This window comes from Anolis carolinensis, chromosome 5 (genome assembly GCF_035594765.1).
Source record: "Anolis carolinensis isolate JA03-04 chromosome 5, rAnoCar3.1.pri, whole genome shotgun sequence".
NCBI classification, from domain to species: Eukaryota; Metazoa; Chordata; class Lepidosauria; order Squamata; family Dactyloidae; genus Anolis; species Anolis carolinensis.
In genome coordinates, this window is record NC_085845.1 from 202583494 (window position 1) to 202606127 (window position 22634).

The following is a 22634-nucleotide window of genomic DNA, read 5'->3' on the forward strand; positions in this document are numbered from 1 at the left end:
GGGCTCGTCCGGGATTTGAACCCGGGACCTCTCGCACCCTAAGCGAGAATCATACCCCTAGACCAACGAGCCAGTTGTTGTCAATGCTTTCCAGATGTTCTTTCTCTTAAGGCAGGCCTTTGATTTAAGGCTCAGATTACTTTCCATGTGGCCAGGATTGTGCGGCTTAAATGCTATGCAAACACAGACACAGAGATAGACACACACAATGCATGGCTTTCAGCATTAACTCTTTCTTCTCGCAAGACGCAATAGTCTAGGACACACTCAACAAGCCTGAGCCCCATAGGATGAACGGAAATTGTGAACAACAACAACAACAACAACAATGCATTGCTTCCAACATTAACTCTTTCTTCTTTCAAAATGCAATAGTCTAAGGAATATTCAACAGGCCGGAGCCCCATAGGATGAATGGGAATTGTCAACAACAACAACAACAACAACAAGAGATTGGATTTTCCTGGCAAAACAAAGACACAACCTTGCTGTGATGCAACAACAACAACAGGATATTGGATTTTTCTGGCAAAACAAAGACACAACCTTGCTGTGATGCAACAACAACAGCAGCAACAACAGCAACAGCAGCAACAACAACAACAACAAGAGATTAGATTTTCCTGGCAAAACAAAGACACAACCTTCCTGTGATGCAACAACAACAGCAACAGCAACAGCAACAGCAACAACAACAACAAGAGATTAGATTTTCCTGGCAAAACAAAGACACAACCTTGCTGTGATGCAACAACAACAGCAGCAACAACAGCAACAGCAACAACAACAACAACAACAACAACAACAACAGCAACAAGAGATTGGATTTTCCTGGCAAAACAAAGACACAACCTTGCTGTGATGCAACAACAACAACAACAACAACAACAAGAGATTAGATTTTCCTGGCAAAACAAAGACACAACCTTCCTGAGATGCAACAACAACAGCAATAACAGCAACAGAAACAACAACAAGATATTGGATTTTCCTGGCAAAACAAAGACACAACCTTCCTGTGATGCAACAACAACAGCAACAGCAGCAACAACAACAAGAGATTAGATTTTCCTGGCAAAACAAAGACACAACCTTCCTGTGATGCAACAACAAGAGCAACAACAGCAACAGCAACAACAACAAGAGATTAGATTTTCCTGGCAAAACAAAGACACAACCTTCCTGTGATGCAACAACAACAGCAACAACAGCAACAGAAACAACAAGAGATTAGATTTTCCTGGCAAAACAAAGACACAAGCTTCCTGTGATGCAACAACAACAGCAACAACAGCAACAGCAACAGCAACAAGAGATTAGATTTTCCTGGCAAAACAAAGACACAACTTTCCTGTGATGCAACAACAACAACAACAACAACAAGAGATTAGATTTTCCTGGCAAAACAAAGACACAACCTTCCTGTGATGCAACAACAAGAGCAACAACAGCAACAGCAACAACAACAAGAGATTAGAAGTCTATTATAGAAACCTCTATAAAAACACGCAGATAGATACAAAAAAAATAGATCAGCACTTAGCAGATATGAAGGTCTCCAAACTTTCTGAAAGCATGAAATCAGACTTGGATAGACAAATTACATGGGAAGAACTGAACTCTGCTATTGACAAGGCCAAGCTAAATAAAACCCCAGGTCCGGATGGTTTCTCAGCTCTGTTCTACAAGTTGTATAAAGAAGAGTTAGGCCCATTACTGCTCTCAACTATGAATCAAGTGCTCCAAACAGGAGAGATGCCAGAGTCCTGGGAGGAAGCCACAATAGTTCTGTTACCCAAACAGGACAGAGATATGGAACAAGTGAAGAACTATAGACCCATCTCATTAGTCAATAACGATTATAAGTTATTTGCCGTAATCTTAGCAAACAGGTTGAAACAAATCTTAGTAAAAATAATACACGGGGATCAAGCAGGCTTTCTTCCAGGCAGACATCTGAGCCAAAATGTAAGAACTGTGCTAAATATAATAGAATATGCCGAACAAGACCCAAGCAGAGAGATTGCGCTATTGTTTTTAGATGCAGAGAAAGCATTCGACAACGTGCGGTGGGAATATATGTTGAAAGTGTTGGAGCTCTTTGGAGTGGGACAACATTTTAGAAGGGCCATAGGAGCCATTTACTCTAGACAAAGGGCCAAGCTAAAAATAAACGACGAAATGACAAACTACATAGAAATTCAAAAAGGGACTCGACAAGGGTGTCCCCTGTCGCCGCTACTGTTTATTTGGATATTAGAAATTTTGAACATCAGAATTAGAGAGACCAGCGAAATCAAAGGAGTCAGGGTAAAAGGATACGAATTTAAAGGGAAGGCTTTTGCAGACGACCTGGTCTGCTTCTTAAGGGAACCATTAAAAAGTACATGCACATTATTTGAGGTTATTAACAAATTTAGCATGGTGTCGGGCTTCAAAATCAATAAGGAGAAATCGGTTTTTCTAACCAAAAATTTATCCAATTGTGATACGGCTGACCTAGAGAAATTGTCTAACTGCAAGATAGTGCCAAGAGTAAAATATCTTGGATTATGGTTAACTAACAAAAACAGCAAACTCTATCAAAATAACTATGACAAAACGTGGAAGGAGATAAAAGGAGACCTTGAAAATTGGCAAAGACTCCAACTTACTTGGCTAGGGAGGATTGCTGTGATTAAAATGATGGTGCTACCCAAAATGCTGTTTATGTTTCAAAATTTACCAATTATCAAGGGGGTAAAGGTGTTTGAAAACTGGAAGAAAGATTTGGTTAAATTCATTTGGAATGGGAAAAAAGCTAGAATTGCCTATAGGAATCTTATTGACGTGAAGGACAGAGGGGGCCTGGCACTCCCAGATCTCAGATACTACTATGAAGCTGCTAACTTTAGCTGGCTAAAGGACTGGATTAAATTGGACAACAAAAAATTACTTAAATTAGAGGGACACAATTTAAGATACGGCTGGCATGCTTATCTATGGGATGAAAAGGACAAGGTGAATAAAGAATTTAAAAGGCATATTATAAGATCCAGTCTCTTAGCAACGTGGAAAAGATACAAGAAGGGGATTGAGCCCAAAACCCCTCTGTGGCTGCGCCCACTCGAAGCAGTCTTGAGACCAGCTACATGTAATGAAGTTGGAACGTATGAGGAATATTTAGTTAAAGAAAGAGGGCAATGGGCACTTAAGGGCAGAGAAGAATTAGGGTTAAAAGACTGGTTCAGTTTTTATCAACTGCATGATAGATTTAGAAAGGATGCGGCGGTGGGATTTGCATCCAAAAAATCCGAGTTAGAATGTATCTTTGACAGAGGCAACAAAGGCTTAATCTCAAGGCTTTATAAATTTATTCTAGACTACAACCTTGCAGACAACCTAATAAAAACCGTTATGATCTCTTGGGCCAGAGACTTTAGTAGAAACATAGACCTGGAAGAATGGGAGTATCTCTGGAAAAAGGGGTTTAAATTCTCTCTGGCCGGCTCAATTAGAGAGAATATGTTTAAAATGTTCTATAGAACATACATAACTCCAGAGCTTCTGGCGAAAATAGAGAAAACAGAAAGAGGGGCCTGTTGGAGATGCAAGAAAGTAAAAGGAACATTTTTCCACATATGGTGGACCTGTAATATAGTTCAAGAATTCTGGATAAAAGTGGTGAAAGAAACAAATAATATGATTACCAATAAGGTCAAGAAGAACCCCGAGACATGCTTACTAGGTTTATTTAGAAGGCGTATTAGCGCAGGAGATGAAGAAATTTGCCAATATTGTTTTGTTGCGGCAAGACTGATAATCGCAAAAACATGGAAGGGGGAAGAAGAGCTAAGTATTAAAGACTGGAGAGACAAACTGGGGGGTTATATCCAAATGGCCAAGCTGACAAATAGCAACAGAGGAGGAAATAATGAGGAGTTTGCAAATAAATGGAGGCTGGCAATTGGGTATTTGGAAAAGAAGACAAAGGTAGATTTGACGACAGCCATAAAGGGGATTTAGCGAAAGAAGATACAGGGGTAGTTGACGGTTAGTTACGTGATACTTACTGAGGGGTATCGGAGGTCTAGGGGGTCGGGTTCACGGGTGAGGGGCAAGGGGGACAAGGATAAGTTAAGGTACAACAATGGTATAGCAAATCTGTGATCATCCATTAGTTTAGCGACATGTGCAAATTGTTATACCTGTCTGGGTCTTCTTCTTTCCTTTTTTTTTTTTCCTTCCTTTTCCTTCTGCGGTTGTATATGGATACATGTTACTCTATTTTTTGTTTTTCACTTTCATTAATAAAAAAAACATTAAAAAAAAACAAGAGCAACAACAGCAACAGCAACAACAACAAGAGATTAGATTTTCCTGGCAAAACAAAGACACAACCTTCCTGTGATGCAACAACAACAGCAACAACAACAGCAACAGCAACAAGAACAAGAGATTAGATTTTCCTGGCAAAACAAAGACACAACCTTCCTGTGATGCTTGACATTGTTGTTGTTGTTATTACCACCACACTGTATCTCTCCCGAAGGAGACTCAATGCGACTTAACATAAAAGCATTAGCATACAATTTAAAATATACAAACAGGCAAATTTTAGATATTTGTATGTTGTGGGTTTTAAATTGCATTGTTTTTTTTATTGATGCTGTGAACCACTTTGCATCTCGGTCAAGAGGAATAACAACAACAACAACAACAACAATTTTGTTTGTAACCTGCCTCTTTGCAAGACTGAGTACTACACAGAATATATTAGTCAAGATGAATGAGAATAATAATAATAATAATAATAATAATTTTATTTTTTATCTACCTCTTTTCAAGATGGAGCATTATACAGAATATATTAGACCAGAGGAATAATAATAATAATAATAATAATAATAACAACAACAACAGACAGCCAAAAAACAATGCAATTTAAATCCTACAATTTAACATTTCATTGGTGCAAATTATTTCAGTGTGTTTTATTTTATGCCCATACCTTTTAATATATGTGTTTTTACCTATATATACTAACTGTGTAATACTCTGTCCTGCAGAGAGGCAGATAACAATAAAATTATTATTATTATTATTATTATTATTATTATTATTATTATTATTTTATGACACAGCATAAAATAATAATAATAATAATAATAATTATTATTATTATTATTATTATTATTATTTTATTGTTATCTGCCTGTCTGCAGGACAGAGTACCGCACAGAATATATTAGTCAATAATAATAACTGTATTTGTTGTCTGCCTCTATGTTATCGACCGCGTTTGGGGGATCGGGTCCCTTAAGGAGGGAGCCGACCCGGTCCTGAGGGAACGGACCCTGGCGAAGCCAAAAGAAGAATATAAGCCGCAATACAACCTGAAGCCTGGAATGAAGAAGGTCCGCCAAGTTGAAGGAAAATCCGCCAAGGAGTTTTTATTTAGCAATTTCAGCTGAAAAGGACGCTAATAGCGATCATTCAATCTACTAGCGTAACATATGTTTCAAATAAAGTCATATTTATACAATGTTTCGGTCTGACAGCCCTTTGAATTTCCCGCCCCGCTTCCCTGCCCATCTGATCGCGGATAGGCTGAGAGGTTGAACGAGGCGGGCTTTCGTTTCCCGCCTTGCCCTGCTGGCCCAATGGGGAGCTGTTTTTTGTCCCCCCTCGGGCCAATCAGAGAGGAGGAGGCGGGAGCTATAGAAACAATGCGGTGACCGGACAGGAAACATCGGATTAATTCTGGCCCAGCCAATTTCTAAAGGAATTAATGACACCCATCAAGGATGTCCGGGGTCCTGTCACGTTCGCAGATTTTAGATATGTCTTTGGGGTGTCAGACGGGAAGTGGTGATTTGATGAGCCATCATTGACGGCCCCACAGGGTGCCTTCCTGCGGCGTCCTGGCCTGCGATGTGACAATGCTTGCCTTGGGGGCGAGTCACCTTTAGTTTGGTGACTCGCCCTATATTGTCCATGCGATCGGAGTGAGATGGGATTAACTGTGGCAGATTATCCCTTTGTTTTTTGGGAAGGGGAGGTCTGAGTCATGGGGCTAGAGTTCAGGTTGGGGTCATAATATTTCCCATTTGATTTCATGATCTGACAATTATTTGGGATAAAATGAAAATTATAAATAAAGTCGGAACATAAACCCAGCAGGGAAAAACACATATTTTCCGGGGATCCCAAAGAGTGTAAATACATATAGGCAGATAGGTAGATAAAGGAGAATCCATAAAGGTGGGTGGCATTGCATAAAGGGGAATCATGAATGATATAAACAATATAAATGAGCAATAGAAAACATTTGATAGGAACGAAGTTCACAACATCTGGGGAATCCAACATAGAAGTAGGGTTCAAGCAGCATGATTTCACAATCCATGAAGTTAGCCCAACAGTTTGAAATTCATACAACAGTGAGTCATGTACATAGAATATAAAAATTCACAAATACATGAGGGGAAAGAGTTCATAAGGAATTCATTGAGATGGCATGGGGAAGGGGCACATATGGGTTAGTAAGTCTTTGGAGGTATAGGATTTCATAAGTCCAAGGGGTAGGTGTGGGGAAGAGTGTTCTTCTCTTTCATAAAATTATGAAATTATGAATGAAACGTGGAGGGCCCCCGTCCGGGCATCCCTTGGCAGCTGTAGAGGGTGAGGGTCCTTGGTGAACTATGTCTCCCCCGCGAGAGAGCGATCCCCCCCATCCCCATTTCACAGAAGGGGGCCAGGGAGAACCATTCCGCGAGTCGCGGGGAGAGAAAACCCCGGGATAAAGCAGCAACTTGGCTTGGAAAGAAACGCGGTTCTGTTTGACAGTCAGCTGTTGAGATGCCGAAAACTGGACCGATTCCGGGTCTGCTGGTTGTCTTCGAGTCAGGAGCCTTAGAAAGGGTTAAGACTAAAAGAGGAGCGTTCTAGGGGTAATTTTGATAGAGATATGAGCCAATTTATATCGTCCGCCATGTTAATCTATGGCGGAGAACCTCAGCCGGAGTTAAAGGACGGGAGGGAGAGAAACCGCATGCAAAAAGGAAGGAGTCAGAGGGAGATACAAAATAACCAGGTAGAGAGTGTTACTGTTAAAATAAATGCTACTTTTATTGGGGGGATTTGTTACATAGTTCAGGGAAAGGGAAAATGAAGGAAAAAAGGTCTTTTAATAGTGGTCTGTTGCGGTCCCGCTCCGTTCTTTCGGAGAGTAATCTATGGAACTCTCTGCTGCGTTTTCAAATTAATTTGAAAGCGGGGGCGACGGTTATCATACATGCAATACAGAGTATTACACAGTTAGTATATATAGGTAAAAACACATTTATTAAAAGGTATGGGCATAAAATAAAACACACTGAAATAATTTGCACCAATGAAATGTTAAATTGTAGGATTTAAATTGCATTGTTTTTGGGCTGGCTGTTAGGAATTGTTGGAGTTGAAGTCCAAAAGACTTGGAGGAGGGACGAAGTTTGCCCATGCCTGGTCTGCACTGAACATATAATGCAAATGGTCAGTGTAAATAGTAAAACACTCTCTTAATGTAGTGCCTTTCCTGTATGTAGCAACCACCCCGCTCTGTGGGTTGAAACGAATGCCATGCAGACTTAATTGACTGTTTGCTTATTCAATGGACCGTCATTTCAATGCTATGACTTGGCCTCCGGTTTGCATGTCAGAACCTTCCAGGGCATTAAATGGGCAAGACTTGTTGGCACGGGTTCACTTTCAGTAATGCTAGACTGACTCCTCCTGATTTGCAACGACTTTGGGGTTTTTATTCCCACGTAGGCATATAATCCAGTTTGAAATTGCACTGTATGATTAGTGTAGATGGAGCCTTGGAATAGCAGAAATCAAGACTAGCCTCTTCTCCTCAATGGGACATCCTTCCTAATACCCTGTTTCCCCCAAAATAAGACATCCCCAGAAAATAAGACCTAGTAGAGGTTTTGCTGAATTGCTAAATATAAGCTCTCCCCTGAAAGTAAGACTTAGCAAAGTTTTTGTTTGGAAGCATGCCCAACAAACAGAACACCAGAGCATGCATGGAGTACATACCATAGAGTGTTGTACATGGAAATATTGGTAGTAACAAGAAATTCTTGATAGGACTCACAGTTTGTCTGGTTATGCTGGTTTGTGATGACAACTATTGTACAATATATAATAAATGTTCATTTTTTTTGTTCAACAATAAATGTGAATTTTTCTTCATGGAAAAATAAGACATCTCCTGAAAATAAGACCTACCGCATCTTTGGGAGCAAAAATTAATATAAGACACTGTCTTATTTTCTGGGAAACACGGTATGTAATAATATTACAATTAGGCCCCTGAACTGCCATGGCTCAATGCTATGGAGTCCTGGGAATTGTAGTTTGAAATCCCTTGAAATGCTATGGCTCAGGTCTGAGGTTTGCCCATGCCTAACGTAAGTGGTCAGCTCTCTCCAGGAGGAAGAAGAAAGAGGAGCCACTAGAAAAGAATCACTTTGGGTTTGGCCGGTCAACCTGTTCCCAATCCTCCTCACCGTAGCATTGTCTGTTAGCGTCTCTGAAAGACAACTGCAAGCCAGTTGCCCACCTTTCCGCATGCGCCCGGCGGCTCCAAGCCACGGGAGATGTTCGGATGTTCGGAGAGGAAACGAAAGCCCCATTAATCCAATTGGGTCAATCCCGCTTCTGATCATCTTCCCACAAGTGGGTAAGGAGGTCAGGGACACGGAAGGGGTGCCAGCGGGGCCTTTAGCCACCATCACATGCCATGCCAACCCCTCACCAGCCTCCTTTGTGGTGTTTACGGGATATTCAGTCCATAGGGGAGAAGATGTTGGGGGGATTGGGCAGCTGATACCCCCACATTCCTTTTCAGCCCCTTGCCCATCGGTTGGGATCAGAGATGATATCTTTTCCATGTACCATTCACTATACAACAAAAATTGAGGGAAAAAATCTGTTCCTAGTTTGAAAGTGTTATTTCCTGTTTAGTTGTGAGTTCTTTACTTTGAAAGTAGTTGTTCTCCTCCAGAAACTTCGCTTTTCGGTCTGCCACAAACTAGGTAGAATTGGTTGAGACTCGGTGAGATACTCATTGAGGACTTCATCACATGCAGTAAAATCAGTACGTCTACGTATTTAAAAAATGGCCCATAACATGACGCAAGCTTGTTGCAGGTATTTCGCCGATTCTAAAGTGTGTTTTTTCCCTATGCTTTCTAACTTGATTGGCAATTACAGTAGAGTCTCACTTATCCAAGCCTCGCTTATCCAACGTTCTGGATTATCCAACGCATTTTTGTAGTCAATGTTTTCAATACATTGTGATATTTTGGTGCTAAATTCGTAATTACTTCATAGCATTACTGCGTATTGGACTACTTTTTCTGTCAAATTTGTTGTATAACATGATGTTTTGGTGCTTAATTTGTAAAATCATAACCTAATTTGATGTTTAATAGGCTTTTCCTTAATCCCTTCTTATTAGCCAACATATTCGCTTATCCAACATTCTGCTGGCCCGTTTATGTTGGATAAGTGAGACTCTACTGTAACTTCTTTTTTCAATTTATTTATTTATTTATTTACATCACTTTTATCCCGCCTTTCTCTCCGAGGAGACTCAAAGCGGCTTACAGTAAATAGGCAAAAATTCAATGCGTAAAAACAATGTAAAAACAACAATTCATATAAAACAATCTACAAAACAACAGTTCATACAAAACAGATACCATTACAAAATAAAAACACATTATATAAAAATTTTAAGAATGTCCAAGATTAAAATCCATTCATCCAGAATCCTCAAGTCTTCGTACAGGTCATGTAAAGTCCATGTTCTCATTCATTAAAAGCTTGTGTGCACAACCATGTCTTTAAGGCTTTCCTGAAGCCTAGGAGAGTTGGTATCTGCCGTATGTTGCTGGGGAGGGTGTTCCACAGCCGAGGAGCCACCACCGAGAAGGCCCTGTCCCTTGTTCCCACCAGCCTTTCCTGCGAGGTTGGTGGGACCGAGAGCAGGGCCTCCCCCGATGATCTAAGAGTTCTAGAAGGCTCATAGGGGGAGATACGTTCGGACAGGTAAGATGGGCCAGAACCATTTAGGGCTTCTTTTTTCAATTCTTTTTTCAACTTCTTTTTTCAATTCCTCATTGTTGTTTATTCATTCAGTCACTTCCAACTCTTGGTGACCTCATGGACCAGCCAAGGCCAGAGCTCCCTGTTGGCCGTTGCCAGTTCCGTCAAGGTCAAGCCAGTCCCTTCAAGGATCCATCCATCCATCTCACCCTTGGTCGGCCTCTCTTCCTTTTTCCTTCCATTTTCTCCAGCATCATGATCTTCTCCAAGGTTTCCCGTCTTCTCATGATGTGGCCAAAACACTTCATCTTTGCCTCTAATCTCCTTCCCTCCAGTGAGCAGCCACTGGGCATGATTTCCTGGAGGATGGACTGGTTGGACCTTCTTGCCAAGGTCCAAGGCACTCTCAGGATGTTCCTCCAGCACCAGAGTCCAAAAACATCTCTCTTCCTTCGCTCAGCCTTCCTTATGGTCCAGCTCTCACATCCATAGGTGACTATGGGGAAGACCATGGCTTTGACTATGTGGACCTTCGTTGCCTGTGTGATGTCTCTGCTCTTCACTCTTTTGTCAAGGTTGGCCATTGCTCTCCTCCCAAGAAGGAAACGTCTTCTGATTTCCTGGCTGCAGTGATCTTCCTGCCTAGAAATATAAAGTCTGTCCCTGCCTCCACATTTTCTCCCTCTGTTTGCCAGTCATCAATCAGTCTGGTTGCCATAATCTTGGTTTAACTGCAGCCCGGTTTCTGCACTCTCTTCTTTCTTCCACCTTGGTGATAAGGCTCCTCAGCTGCTCCTCACTTTCAGCTTTCATCAGAGTGGTATCATCTGCATATCTAAAGTTGTTAATGTTTCTTCCAGCAATTTTAACTCCAGCCTTGGATTCATCAAGCCCCGAACGTCATATGATGTGTTCTGCGTACAAGTTGAATAGGTCGGGTGAAAATTTCTCACATGGTGAAGTGTAAATACACCCAACGTAATGTGTGATGAGAATTCTCCCTTGCCCGCTTGTAAACTGTCAGAGTATTTGCAGTGCAAATGGAAGGTTGGATAGAAGCAGTGGAACGCAGAACGAAGAAACACTCAGAGATGTTGGTAAAACTATTTACAAAGTTTTACTGTATGCAGCAGTAATCAACACAAACAGACTTGCAGACAACAGACGAACACAGGGCTGTTCTGTTCTCCAACAGAACTTGACTCGAACTCTAGGCAGACAGAACTCAACTGAACTGAACTGATGCAATCGTTATGCACAAACACTTGTGTCTGGATACTCCCTAGTTCCAGCCACACATCAAGGTCATCATAGCTTCTTGGCAATCAACTCTTTCCACATTATGGTACAATCTGGATGATGCAATCAGTTGCAATACAAGCATGGCACAAATTGCATTTAAACACTATCAATACACAAATCCCACATTAACATAAACATCTTGGAGGGAGGAGCCGAGATAGGCAGTATTGATTCCTTTCTTCCGCCATCAACATTTTGGGACCAAGGAGGAAGGAACGGTAATTTCTATCTCTTTTTAAATGAGAAAAGTTAAAAGGTAGTTCCAAAAGACAAAACATGGAGGATTTTTTCCATCCAAAGAAAACGAGGGAGGAAAAATACCCCTGTGATGAGAAGGCAAACAGATAATTAGAAAAGAACGCGGGAAGAGGGAAACTGTGTGATGGGGATGCGAAGATCACCCGTTTAATTTTCAATGGGGAATTGTGAAGCTTATGGGAAAAACCACGATCCCAAATGCTTTAGTTATCCCGTGGGATGAAGTCCTGAAAAACTAGAACAAAATGCGCTGCAAGATGGCCCTCCCACAGAAACAAAATATTTGCATGTGTTGTCAAAGGCTTTCATAGCCAGAATTACTGAGTTGCTGTGAGTTTTCTGGGCTGTATGGCCATGTTCCAGAAGCATTCTCTCCTGATGTTTCGCCCACATCTATGGCAGGCATCCCCAGAGGTTGTGAGATCTGTTGGAATCTAGGCAAGTGGGGTTTAGATATCTGTGGAAAGTTCAGGGTGAGAGAAAGAACTCATGTCTGTTTGAGGCAAGTGTGAATGTTGCAAATGGCAAGCTTGGTTAGCATTGAGTAGCCTTGCAGATTCAAAGCCTGGCTGCTTCTTGCCTGAGGGAATGCTTTGAATTATAATGTTGTTTTATTATTTTTATTCTATTATATCATAAATATAATGATTCTATATTAATGTAAATCTCTCAAGCCGTGCTGCTTTACCCCCTCCTTCCTCCTCTTTGCTCATAGAATCCTAAAGTTGGAAGAGACCCCAAAGGCCATGCAGTCCAACCCCTTTTTGCCAGACAGGAAGACACAATCCAAACCCTCTCAACAGATAGCCACCCAGCCTCTAATTAGAAAGCCCCAGAGAAGGAGATTCTATGAGACTCCTGCCAGCATCCTTATCCATGTCATTTGTGGTTTGTGATAACCAGAATGGGACATAGTCATTCCATATGAATGGGATCAAGGAGTTTTTGTCTATCACAAGGTGAATATGACCCAGCACTGTGATGTAGCAGCTAAAAAAGTCAATGCGATTCTAGGCTCCATCAATAGGGAAACAGTATATAGATGAAGGAAGCCATATATGTATTGTTAACGGCTTTCATGGCCGGAATCACTGGGTTGCTGTTAGTCTTTCGGGTTGTATGGCCATGTTCCAGAAACTTTCTCTCTTGACATTTCACCCACATCTGTGGCAGGCACACCTCTGAGGATGTCTGCCACAGATGTGGGCGAAACGTCAGGAGAGAAAGCTTCTGGAACATGGCTATAGCGCCTGAAAAACTCACAGTAACCCAACCATATAATAGTCCCAATCTTTGGTCAGACTTCAGCGGGAATAATAACCATGTGTCTAGTTCAAGAAGGAGAGAATACAAGTCTGGTGGCATCACCTTCTCTGGAAGTTTCTCAGCAGAGGCTGGATGGCCATCTGTTGGGAGGGCTCCGATTGTGTCAATACACACTTGAACTGCCATGGCTGAAGGCTCTGAAATCCTAGTAGCTTTTAAACAGAGGCTGGATGGTTATCTATTGGGAAGGCTTGAATAGTGTTTTACTTTTTGATAGAAGGGGCTGAACTGGATGGTTGATGTTCTACTCCAGAAGCGTTGTTTTTGTGGCCTCAAGCATGGGCCAACTTCGGCCCTCCCTCCAGGTGTTTTGGACTCCAACTCCCACCATTCCTAACAGCCTGCCGGCTGTTAGGAATGGTGGGAGTTGGAGTCCAAAACACCTGGAGGGAGGGCCGAAGTTGGCCCATGCCCGGTGTAGATGATGGCCGGAATTGTCAGTCTCGGTGTTGTCAAGGGCGAGCGTGTGCCAAGCCTCGAAACAAGCCCATCCTGGAAGGATGAGCCGGAGAAAGCGGCTTAAGGAGAGGCGATTGGTGCAGACCCTGACCCGGGATGCGGAGGGAGGGAGGGATAAGAAAGGGGATTAAGGGCAAAGCGATTACCCCAAACTCTCCTCCTCTTTGGGGTTGAGTAATCGGGAAACAAGAAGAGGAGGAGGAGGAGGAGGAGGAACTGCCCTTGGTCCTTGGCTCCTCACCTGGACCTATCTTGGTCTTCTTAAGACGTCAAAGGCGTCCACCATTGGGTGGTGAGGCCAGGCTGTTTGATGGGACCTTGGCAGGGGTCCCAGAAAGGGATCTCCATCGCACTGAGCCATAGCAGTCCAAGGGATGCCAAACTACAACTCCCTGGACTCCATAGCATTGAGCCATAGCAGTTCAAGGGATGCCAAAATACAACTCCCAGGCCTCCAGAGCATTGAGTCACAGCAATTATAGTGATACCAAATTACAGTTCCCAGGATTTCATAGCATCAAGTCCTGGCAATTGAAATGATGCCAAACTACAACTCGCAAGACTACACAGCATTGAGTCACAGCAATTAAAATTATACCAAACTATAACTCCCAGCTCAAGTGATATCAAACTACAGCTCCCAGGATTCCATAACATTAAGCCATGGCAATTAAAGTGATACAAAACTACAACTCCCAAGACCCCATAGCATTGAGTCCTGACAATTAAAGTGATACAAAACTACAACTCCCAGGCCTCCAGAGCATTGAGTCACAGAAATTATAGTGATTCCAAACTACAACTCCCAGGATTTCACATCATCAAGTCCTGGCAATTGAAGTGATGCCAAACTACAACTCCCAAGACTCCATAGCATTGAGTTACGGCAATTAAAGTCATACCAAACTACAATTCCCAGTTCAATGATACCAAACTACAACTCCCAGGATTTCACATCATCAAGTCCTGGCAATTGAAGTGATGCCAAACTACAACTCCCAAGACTCCATAGCATTGAGTTACGGCAATTAAAGTCATACCAAACTACAATTCCCAGTTCAATGATACCAAACTACAACTCCCAGGATTTCACATCATCAAGTCCTGGCAATTGAAGTGATGCCAAACTACAACTCCCAAGACTCCATAGCATTGAGTTACGGCAATTAAAGTCATACCAAACTACAATTCCCAGTTCAATGATACCAAACTACAACTCCCAGGATTTCACATCATCAAGTCCTGGCAATTGAAGTGATGCCAAACTACAACTCCCAAGACTCCATAGCATTGAGTTACGGCAATTAAAGTCATACCAAACTACAATTCCCAGTTCAATGATACCAAACTACAACTCCCAGGATTTCACATCATCAAGTCCTGGCAATTGAAGTGATGCCAAACTACAACTCCCAAGACTCCATAGCATTGAGTTACGGCAATTAAAGTCATACCAAACTACAATTCCCAGTTCAATGATACCAAACTACAACTCCCAGGATTTCACATCATCAAGTCCTGGCAATTGAAGTGATGCCAAACTACAACTCCCAAGACTCCATAGCATTGAGTTACGGCAATTAAAGTCATACCAAACTACAATTCCCAGTTCAATGATACCAAACTACAACTCCCAGGATTTCACATCATCAAGTCCTGGCAATTGAAGTGATGCCAAACTACAACTCCCAAGACTCCATAGCATTGAGTTACGGCAATTAAAGTCATACCAAACTACAATTCCCAGTTCAATGATACCAAACTACAACTCCCAGGATTTCACATCATCAAGTCCTGGCAATTGAAGTGATGCCAAACTACAACTCCCAAGACTCCATAGCATTGAGTTACGGCAATTAAAGTCATACCAAACTACAATTCCCAGTTCAATGATACCAAACTACAACTCCCAGGATTTCACATCATCAAGTCCTGGCAATTGAAGTGATGCCAAACTACAACTCCCAAGACTCCATAGCATTGAGTTACGGCAATTAAAGTCATACCAAACTACAATTCCCAGTTCAATGATACCAAACTACAACTCCCAGGATTTCACATCATCAAGTCCTGGCAATTGAAGTGATGCCAAACTACAACTCCCAAGACTCCATAGCATTGAGTTACGGCAATTAAAGTCATACCAAACTACAATTCCCAGTTCAATGATACCAAACTACAACTCCCAGGATTTCACATCATCAAGTCCTGGCAATTGAAGTGATGCCAAACTACAACTCCCAAGACTCCATAGCATTGAGTTACGGCAATTAAAGTCATACCAAACTACAATTCCCAGTTCAATGATACCAAACTACAACTCCCAGGATTTCACATCATCAAGTCCTGGCAATTGAAGTGATGCCAAACTACAACTCCCAAGACTCCATAGCATTGAGTTACGGCAATTAAAGTCATACCAAACTACAATTCCCAGTTCAATGATACCAAACTACAACTCCCAGGATTTCACATCATCAAGTCCTGGCAATTGAAGTGATGCCAAACTACAACTCCCAAGACTCCATAGCATTGAGTTACGGCAATTAAAGTCATACCAAACTACAATTCCCAGTTCAATGATACCAAACTACAACTCCCAGGATTTCACATCATCAAGTCCTGGCAATTGAAGTGATGCCAAACTACAACTCCCAAGACTCCATAGCATTGAGTTACGGCAATTAAAGTCATACCAAACTACAATTCCCAGTTCAATGATACCAAACTACAACTCCCAGGATTTCACATCATCAAGTCCTGGCAATTAAAGTGATACCAAACTACAACTCCCAAGACCCCAAAGCATTGAGTTACGGCAATGAAATTGATACCAAACTACAATTCCTAGGATTCCATAGCATTGAGTCCCAGCAATTAAAGTGATACCAAACTACAACTCCCAGCATTTCATAGCCTCAAGCCCTGGTAATTAAAGTTATACCAAACTATAACTCTAAAGGACTCAGAACTATAACTCTCAGGACTCCAAAGCATTGAGCTATGGAAACCTGGGAGTTGTAGTTTGGTATTACTTTAGATACCAAACTAAAACTCCCAGGATTCCATAGCATCATGCTACAGCAATTAAAGTGATACCAAACTACAACTCCCAGCATTTCATAGCCTCAAGCCCTGGTCATTAAAGTGATATCAAACTACCGTATAACTCCCAGGACTCCAAAGCATTGAGCAATGGAAACCTGGGAGTTGTAGTCTGGTATCACTTTAGATACTATACTACAACTCCCAGGTTTCCATAGCTTTGAGTCACAGTAATTAAAGTGACACCAAATCACAAATCCCAGTACTCCATAGCATTGAGTCATGGCCATGAAAGTGATGCCAAACTACAACTCCCAGGATTCCATAGCATTGAGTCACGGCAATTAAAGTGATACCAAACTAGTGATGGGGATGCGGTGGTCCGTTGCCACAGCAACGCGGAATCTAGAACTCTAGCATCTCGGCCAAAGAGGAAGGAAGGATGCCGGGCAGGAAGGGGCTCTTGATCCATCTGTGAGGCCGGTTGCCTTCGTCCGGGAGCTGGACGGGATGGAGTGGACACCGGGTTGTGTGCTGAGTTTGTGCCTGTGTTTGTGATGCCTGCCGAGCCGCCCAAAGATCCGACCAAGGGAACCGACACCCGGAGATGGAGCATCCGCCGGACTGTAAGGAAGAGGGAGCCAAAGAAGGCCGTGTTAATCAATGAGTGTGTGCAATGGGAGTCACAGAGGGAACTTTATGGGAACATGGGTGGCTTTACGTGCAATCATCCCACTGATTTGGTATAAGGGTTTGCTCTGGGGTACCGCAGCTCCAGGTAAAGGGCTTTCTTTCCCCAGACTGCCTCCCCATTGGAGGGTGCATCTACACAATAAGAGGATTTAATGCAGTTTTTTTTTTCCGTGTCAGGAGCAACTTGAGTTGCTTCTGGAGTGAGAGAATTGGCCGTCTGCAAGGACGTTGCCCAGGGGACGCCCGGATGTTTTTTTGATGTTTTTACCATCCTTGTGGGAGGCTTCTCTCATGTCCCCGCATGGAGCTGGAGCTGATAGAGGGAGCTCATCCACACTCTCCCCAGGTGGGATTCGAACCTGGCAGCTTTCAGGTCAGCAACCCAACCTTCGTCACTTAGTCCACTACGCCATCTGGCAGTTTAATGCAGTTTAAGACCACTTTTCACGTTTGCATATTGGTATGTTTTAAATTGTATGCTGCTGCTTATATGTTAGGATGCTTTGAGTCTCCTTTGGGAGAGATAAAGCAGGGAATAATAATAATAATAATAATAATAATAATAATAATAATAATAATAATAATAACAACCACCACCACCATCATGCACTAGTGCTATGGAAGCATGGGAGTTGTAGTCTGGTAAGGCACTAGCATTACTTGTTTTAATTGTTTTTAAATTGTTGTATGCTTTTTTTAATGTATTTATTGCTGTGTTTGGATTTGTTTTTACTGTTGTATTTTTATATTGTTTAGGTATGGTCCCATTGTAAGCCGCCCTGAGTCCCCTTGGGGAGATGAGGCGGGATATAAGATATATATACAGTAGAGTCTCACTTATCCAACACTCACTTATCCAACATTTTGGATTATCCAACGCATTTTTGTAGTCAATGTTTTCAATACATCGTGATATTTTGGTGCTAAATTCATAAATATAGTAATTACTACATAGCATTACTGCGTATTGAACTACTATTTCTGTCAAATTTGTTGTTAAACATGATGTTTTGGTACTTAATTGGTAAAATCATAACCTAATTTGATGTGTAATGGGCTTTTCCATACCTCCTTATTATCCAACATATTCGCTTATCCAACATTCTGCCGGTCCATTTATGTTGGATAAGTGAGACTACTGTATGTGTGTGTGTGTATGTGTGTGTGTGTGTGTGTGTATATATATATATGGCTAAAAGCCCTGCAAAACTCCCTTGATTCCATAGCATCGAGCCAAGGCATTTAATGTGGGGATAAACTGCATCAATTCTACAGTGTAGGCGCTTTCCAAATGGCAACTGAACCTCAGTTTTGCCGTTTTGATCTTTGTGGATTTAATTGTTTATAATAATAATAATACTTTTTTTATATACCGCCCTATCTCCCAAAAGGGACTCAAGGCGGTTTCCAACAATAATACAACAACATGCAGCACATAACAGTATAAAAACACATTATTACACAAAATAAAACCTTTGCACTAAAAATAACAATCAATAATAATACAACAGCTTCGAGTCGGGGGGCGAGGATCAATAATCTCATAAGTTATAGATTTGACCACAACTTTACGGTCATTAGTTATATATGCGCTCTCTCTCTCTCTCTCTCTCTCTCTCTCTCTATATATATATATATATATATATATGCTCAAATGTTACATTATCTAATATATATTATAATGATCTGTATTTTATGTGGGAACCAATGACAGATTCCACAATCTCCCTTCCACTGATCAAAACATAATCCTAATATAGGCAATGATAATAATATAAACCTAATATAACATGGATCGATAGGCAATAATATAACATTCCACTGCCCCCTGGTGGATACATTTTGAAATAGGCTTAAGGAAGGCAACCGCTTGCAAGCTAAGCAGGGTCAAACCTGGTTGGCACTTGGATGGGAGACCACCATCAAATCCCAGGAGATATTTCAGAGGAGGGAATGGGCAAAACCACCTCTGAATATAAAGTAAAGGTAAAGGTTTTCCCTTGACGTTAAGTCTAGTTGTGTCCAGCTTTGGGGTTGGTGCTCATCTCCATTTCTAAGCCAAAGAGCCAAGGTCATGTAAACACCTCTAAGGTCATGTGGCCACTGGCATGACTGCATGGAACGCCTCTGAATATACCTTGCCTTAAAGAAAAACCCTATGAAATGTCTAATGCAACTATAACCTTGTGTTCCTGCCTGGAAGAAGGGGGGTTGGACTAGATTGCCTCTGGGGATCCCTCCTAACTCTAAGATTTTATTATCCTATCCTATCTATCTAATCTATGTATCCCTATCTATCTATCTATCTATCTATCTATCTATCTCTCTATCTATCTATCTATCATCTTTTTAATTGATTGTTCTGTGTTTTAACTTGTGTTGTTGGGCTTGTCCCCATGTGAGCTGCTCCGAGTCCCTTCAGGGGGATACAAAAATAAAGTTGTTGTTATTATAATTTTCTAAAGGGAGGTTGGACTGGATAGCCTTGTGGTCCCTTCTAACTGTAGGATTTTATGATCCTATCACAGATCTATCTATCTATCTATCTATCTATCTATCTATCTATCTATCTACCTACCTACCTACCTACCTACCTACCTATCTATCTATCTATCTACCAATCTATCTATCTATCTACCAATCTATCTATCTATCTACCAATCTATCTACCTACCTATCTATCCCATCTATCTATCTACCTACCAACCTATCTATCTATCTACCTATCTATCTATCTATCTACCTACCTATCTACCTACCTATCTATCTACCTGCCTATCTATCTATCTATCTATCTATCTATCTATCTATCTATCTATCTATCTATCTATCTATCTACCTACCTACCTATCTATCCATCCATCCATCCATCTCTCTTTATCTCTTGGGTGGGGGGATGGATTGGATGGCCTTGTGGTTCCTTCTAAGTGGGTGTCTGTCATCTCATCTCCCTATCTACCTACCTACCTACCTGCCTATCTACCTACCTACCTATCCATCCATCCATCTCTCTTTATCTCTTGGGTGGGGGGATGAATTGGATGGCCTTGTGGTTCCTTCTAAGTGGGTGTCTGTGATCTCATCTCCCTATCTATCTATCTATCTATCTATCTATCTATCTATCTATCTATCTGACTAAAGGGAGGTTGGACTGGGTGGACTTAAGGTCTCTTTTAACTCTAGGATTCTATGATCCTATCATCTCTCTCCCTCCCTCCCGTATCTATCTTAGGGGGGATGGACTGGATGGCCTTGTGGTCTAAGATTCAATTATCTTACCATCTACCTACCTACCTACCTCTAATGTAGGAGGGGGTTGGACTGGATGGAATTGTGGTCCCTTCTAACTCTAAGATTCTACCATCCAATCTATCTCAGTCTGTCTGTCTGTCTGTCTGTCTATCTAGCTTAAGGGAAGTTAGACTGGATGAACTTTGTGGTCCCTTCTAATTCTAGGATTCTATGTTTCTATCACATCTCTATCTATCTCTACCGTATCTATCTTAGAGGGGTTGGACTGGATGGCCCTTGTGATCCCTCCTAACTCTATGTTAGGGATTCCTCTTCTTCAGAAGAGGAAGGGGAGCACGGAAGTGTTCATGAATCTGAGGGTGAGTTGGAATCTGAGGAGGAGATTTTGCAAGTACCCACATTTCAGGAGAGGCGAAAGGAAACAGAGCAGAGACATCGTTCAGCTAGAATAGCTGCTAGAAATGCAGCTGAGTGTTTGGGAACTGCCCTAGCAGCTGTGAGGGGACTCAGGGCTATAAAGCAGAAGCAGGTGCAGCCAGCTCTTGCTGGTAACAAACTGACTCAAATGCCTAAGCCTTCGCTTTGGAGGTCTTTTTGCTTACCTATGGTCTTATGGGATCGTCTAGATGGTCTTTGAAGGTCTCTTTGCTTAGCTATGGCCTTATGAGATCATCTAGATGGCTTTTGGAGGTCACTTTCCTTACCTATGGTCCTATGAGACCGTCTAGATGGCCTTTGAGGGTCCCTTTCCTTACCTATGGTTTTATGAGATTGTCTAGATGGCCTTTGGAGACCCCTTTCCTTACCTATGGTCTTATGAAACCATCTAGATGCCCTTTGAGGGTCCCTTTCCTTACCTATGGTCTTATGATATTGTCTAGACCAGGGGTCTCCAAACTAAGGCCCATGGGCTGGATACGGCCCTCTCCAAGGTCACTTACCTGGCCCCGGTCCTAAACTTTAGACTTAGGGTTGACCTAGGTCTACCTGGTCTTTGGAGGTCTCTTTGCTTACCTATGGTCTTATGAGATTGTCTAGATGGTCTTTGAAGGTCTCTTTGCTTAGCTATGGCCTTATGAGACCATCTAGATGGCTTTTGGAGGTCTTATGAGACCATCTAGATAGCTTTTGGAGGTCTTATGAGACCATCTAGATGGCTTTTGGAGGTCCCTTTCCTTACCTATGGTCCTATGAGACCGTCTAGATGGCCTTTGGGGGCCCCTTTCCTTACCTATGGTCTCATGAGAACGTCTAGATGGTCTTTGGAGGTCTCTTTGCTTAGCTATGGCCTTATGAGACCCTCTAGATGGCTTTTGGCGGTCCCTTTCCTTACCTATGGTCTCATGAGAACATCTAGATGGTCTTTGGGGTCTCTTTCCTTACCTATGGCCTTATGAGATTGTCTAGACCAGGGGTCCCCAAACTCAGGCCCATGGGCTGGATGAAGCCCTCCAAGGTCATTGACCTGGCCTCTGTCCTAAACTTTAGACTTAGGGTTGACCTAAGTCTGAAACGACTTGAAGGCACACAACAACAACCATCTTAATTTTGGACTATTTCATCCTAGCCCGGCCCCCTAACAGAATGAGGGACCGAGAATCAGCCCTCCACTAAAAAAGTTTGAGGACCCCTGCTATGGGATCTGGGGGCCTCAATGCAGGCGCGCATGAAAGCAAGTGAGTGCAGGATGGACCCACAAAGCCAGCGTGTGGCGGCTTGGCTGTGGCTGGCTCTGTCCATCCATTCTTGCCTTGCCCAATCTTGTGAGGCTGGGCTGAGCCTCTTGGCCTGTGTGCGCACCCTGAGTGGCTGGCGGGTGACCGTGCGCACCTTCCTTGTGCCATGCTGGGGGTGGGCCCTTCCTCCTCCTCCTCCCCCCCTCCCTTTCCCTCCCCCCCTCCCTCCCTCCTTGTGGCTTCGGGAGCAGCCATGGAGGCGGCTGGGATGCAGCTGCCAAGCAGCCGGAGGAAGGATGGCGCAGGTCAGTGCCAGAAAGGAGAGGAGCCAAGTGGGGGGAGAAGCAGGGGAAGGGGTGGGCAAGCGGGACATGCACAGAGGGGTCTCCTTTCCCGTGGCGTCCCCTCCCTCCCTTTCCTCCTCCTCTTGCATCCTCCCAGCCCGGCCCCTTTGGATGCTGATGCTGATGCTGCTGCATCCCTCCATCAGCCTCCCTTCTTCGCTCCCTCGCTCCCTGCCCTTGCCTTCTTTCCTCTCCACTT

The 22634-nt window shown here is 42.6% G+C and overlaps 1 protein-coding gene and 1 non-coding gene across 9 annotated transcripts in view; one reads left to right on the forward strand and one right to left on the reverse strand.

Moving 5' to 3' along the window:
* On the reverse strand, positions 1 to 72 carry trnap-agg (transfer RNA proline (anticodon AGG)). Its single transcript has one exon. It is a non-coding gene; the product is annotated as a tRNA-Pro (tRNA).
* A 16809-nt stretch (positions 73 to 16881) lies between these two features.
* Positions 16882 to 22634, forward strand: part of ccdc136 (coiled-coil domain containing 136) — a 57751-nt gene continuing 51998 nt past the window's right edge. For 7 of the 8 annotated variants that reach the window (XM_062983387.1, XM_062983389.1, XM_062983388.1 and 4 more), the window contains exon 1: positions 22249 to 22396. In XM_062983387.1, coding sequence (XP_062839457.1) covers positions 22258 to 22396 — 139 coding nt within the window. In that variant the 5' untranslated portion in view covers positions 22249 to 22257. Of the gene's footprint in view, positions 17097 to 22248; positions 22397 to 22634 lie in introns of those variants that run through there. The other variant, XM_062983391.1, reaches the window with a different exon arrangement.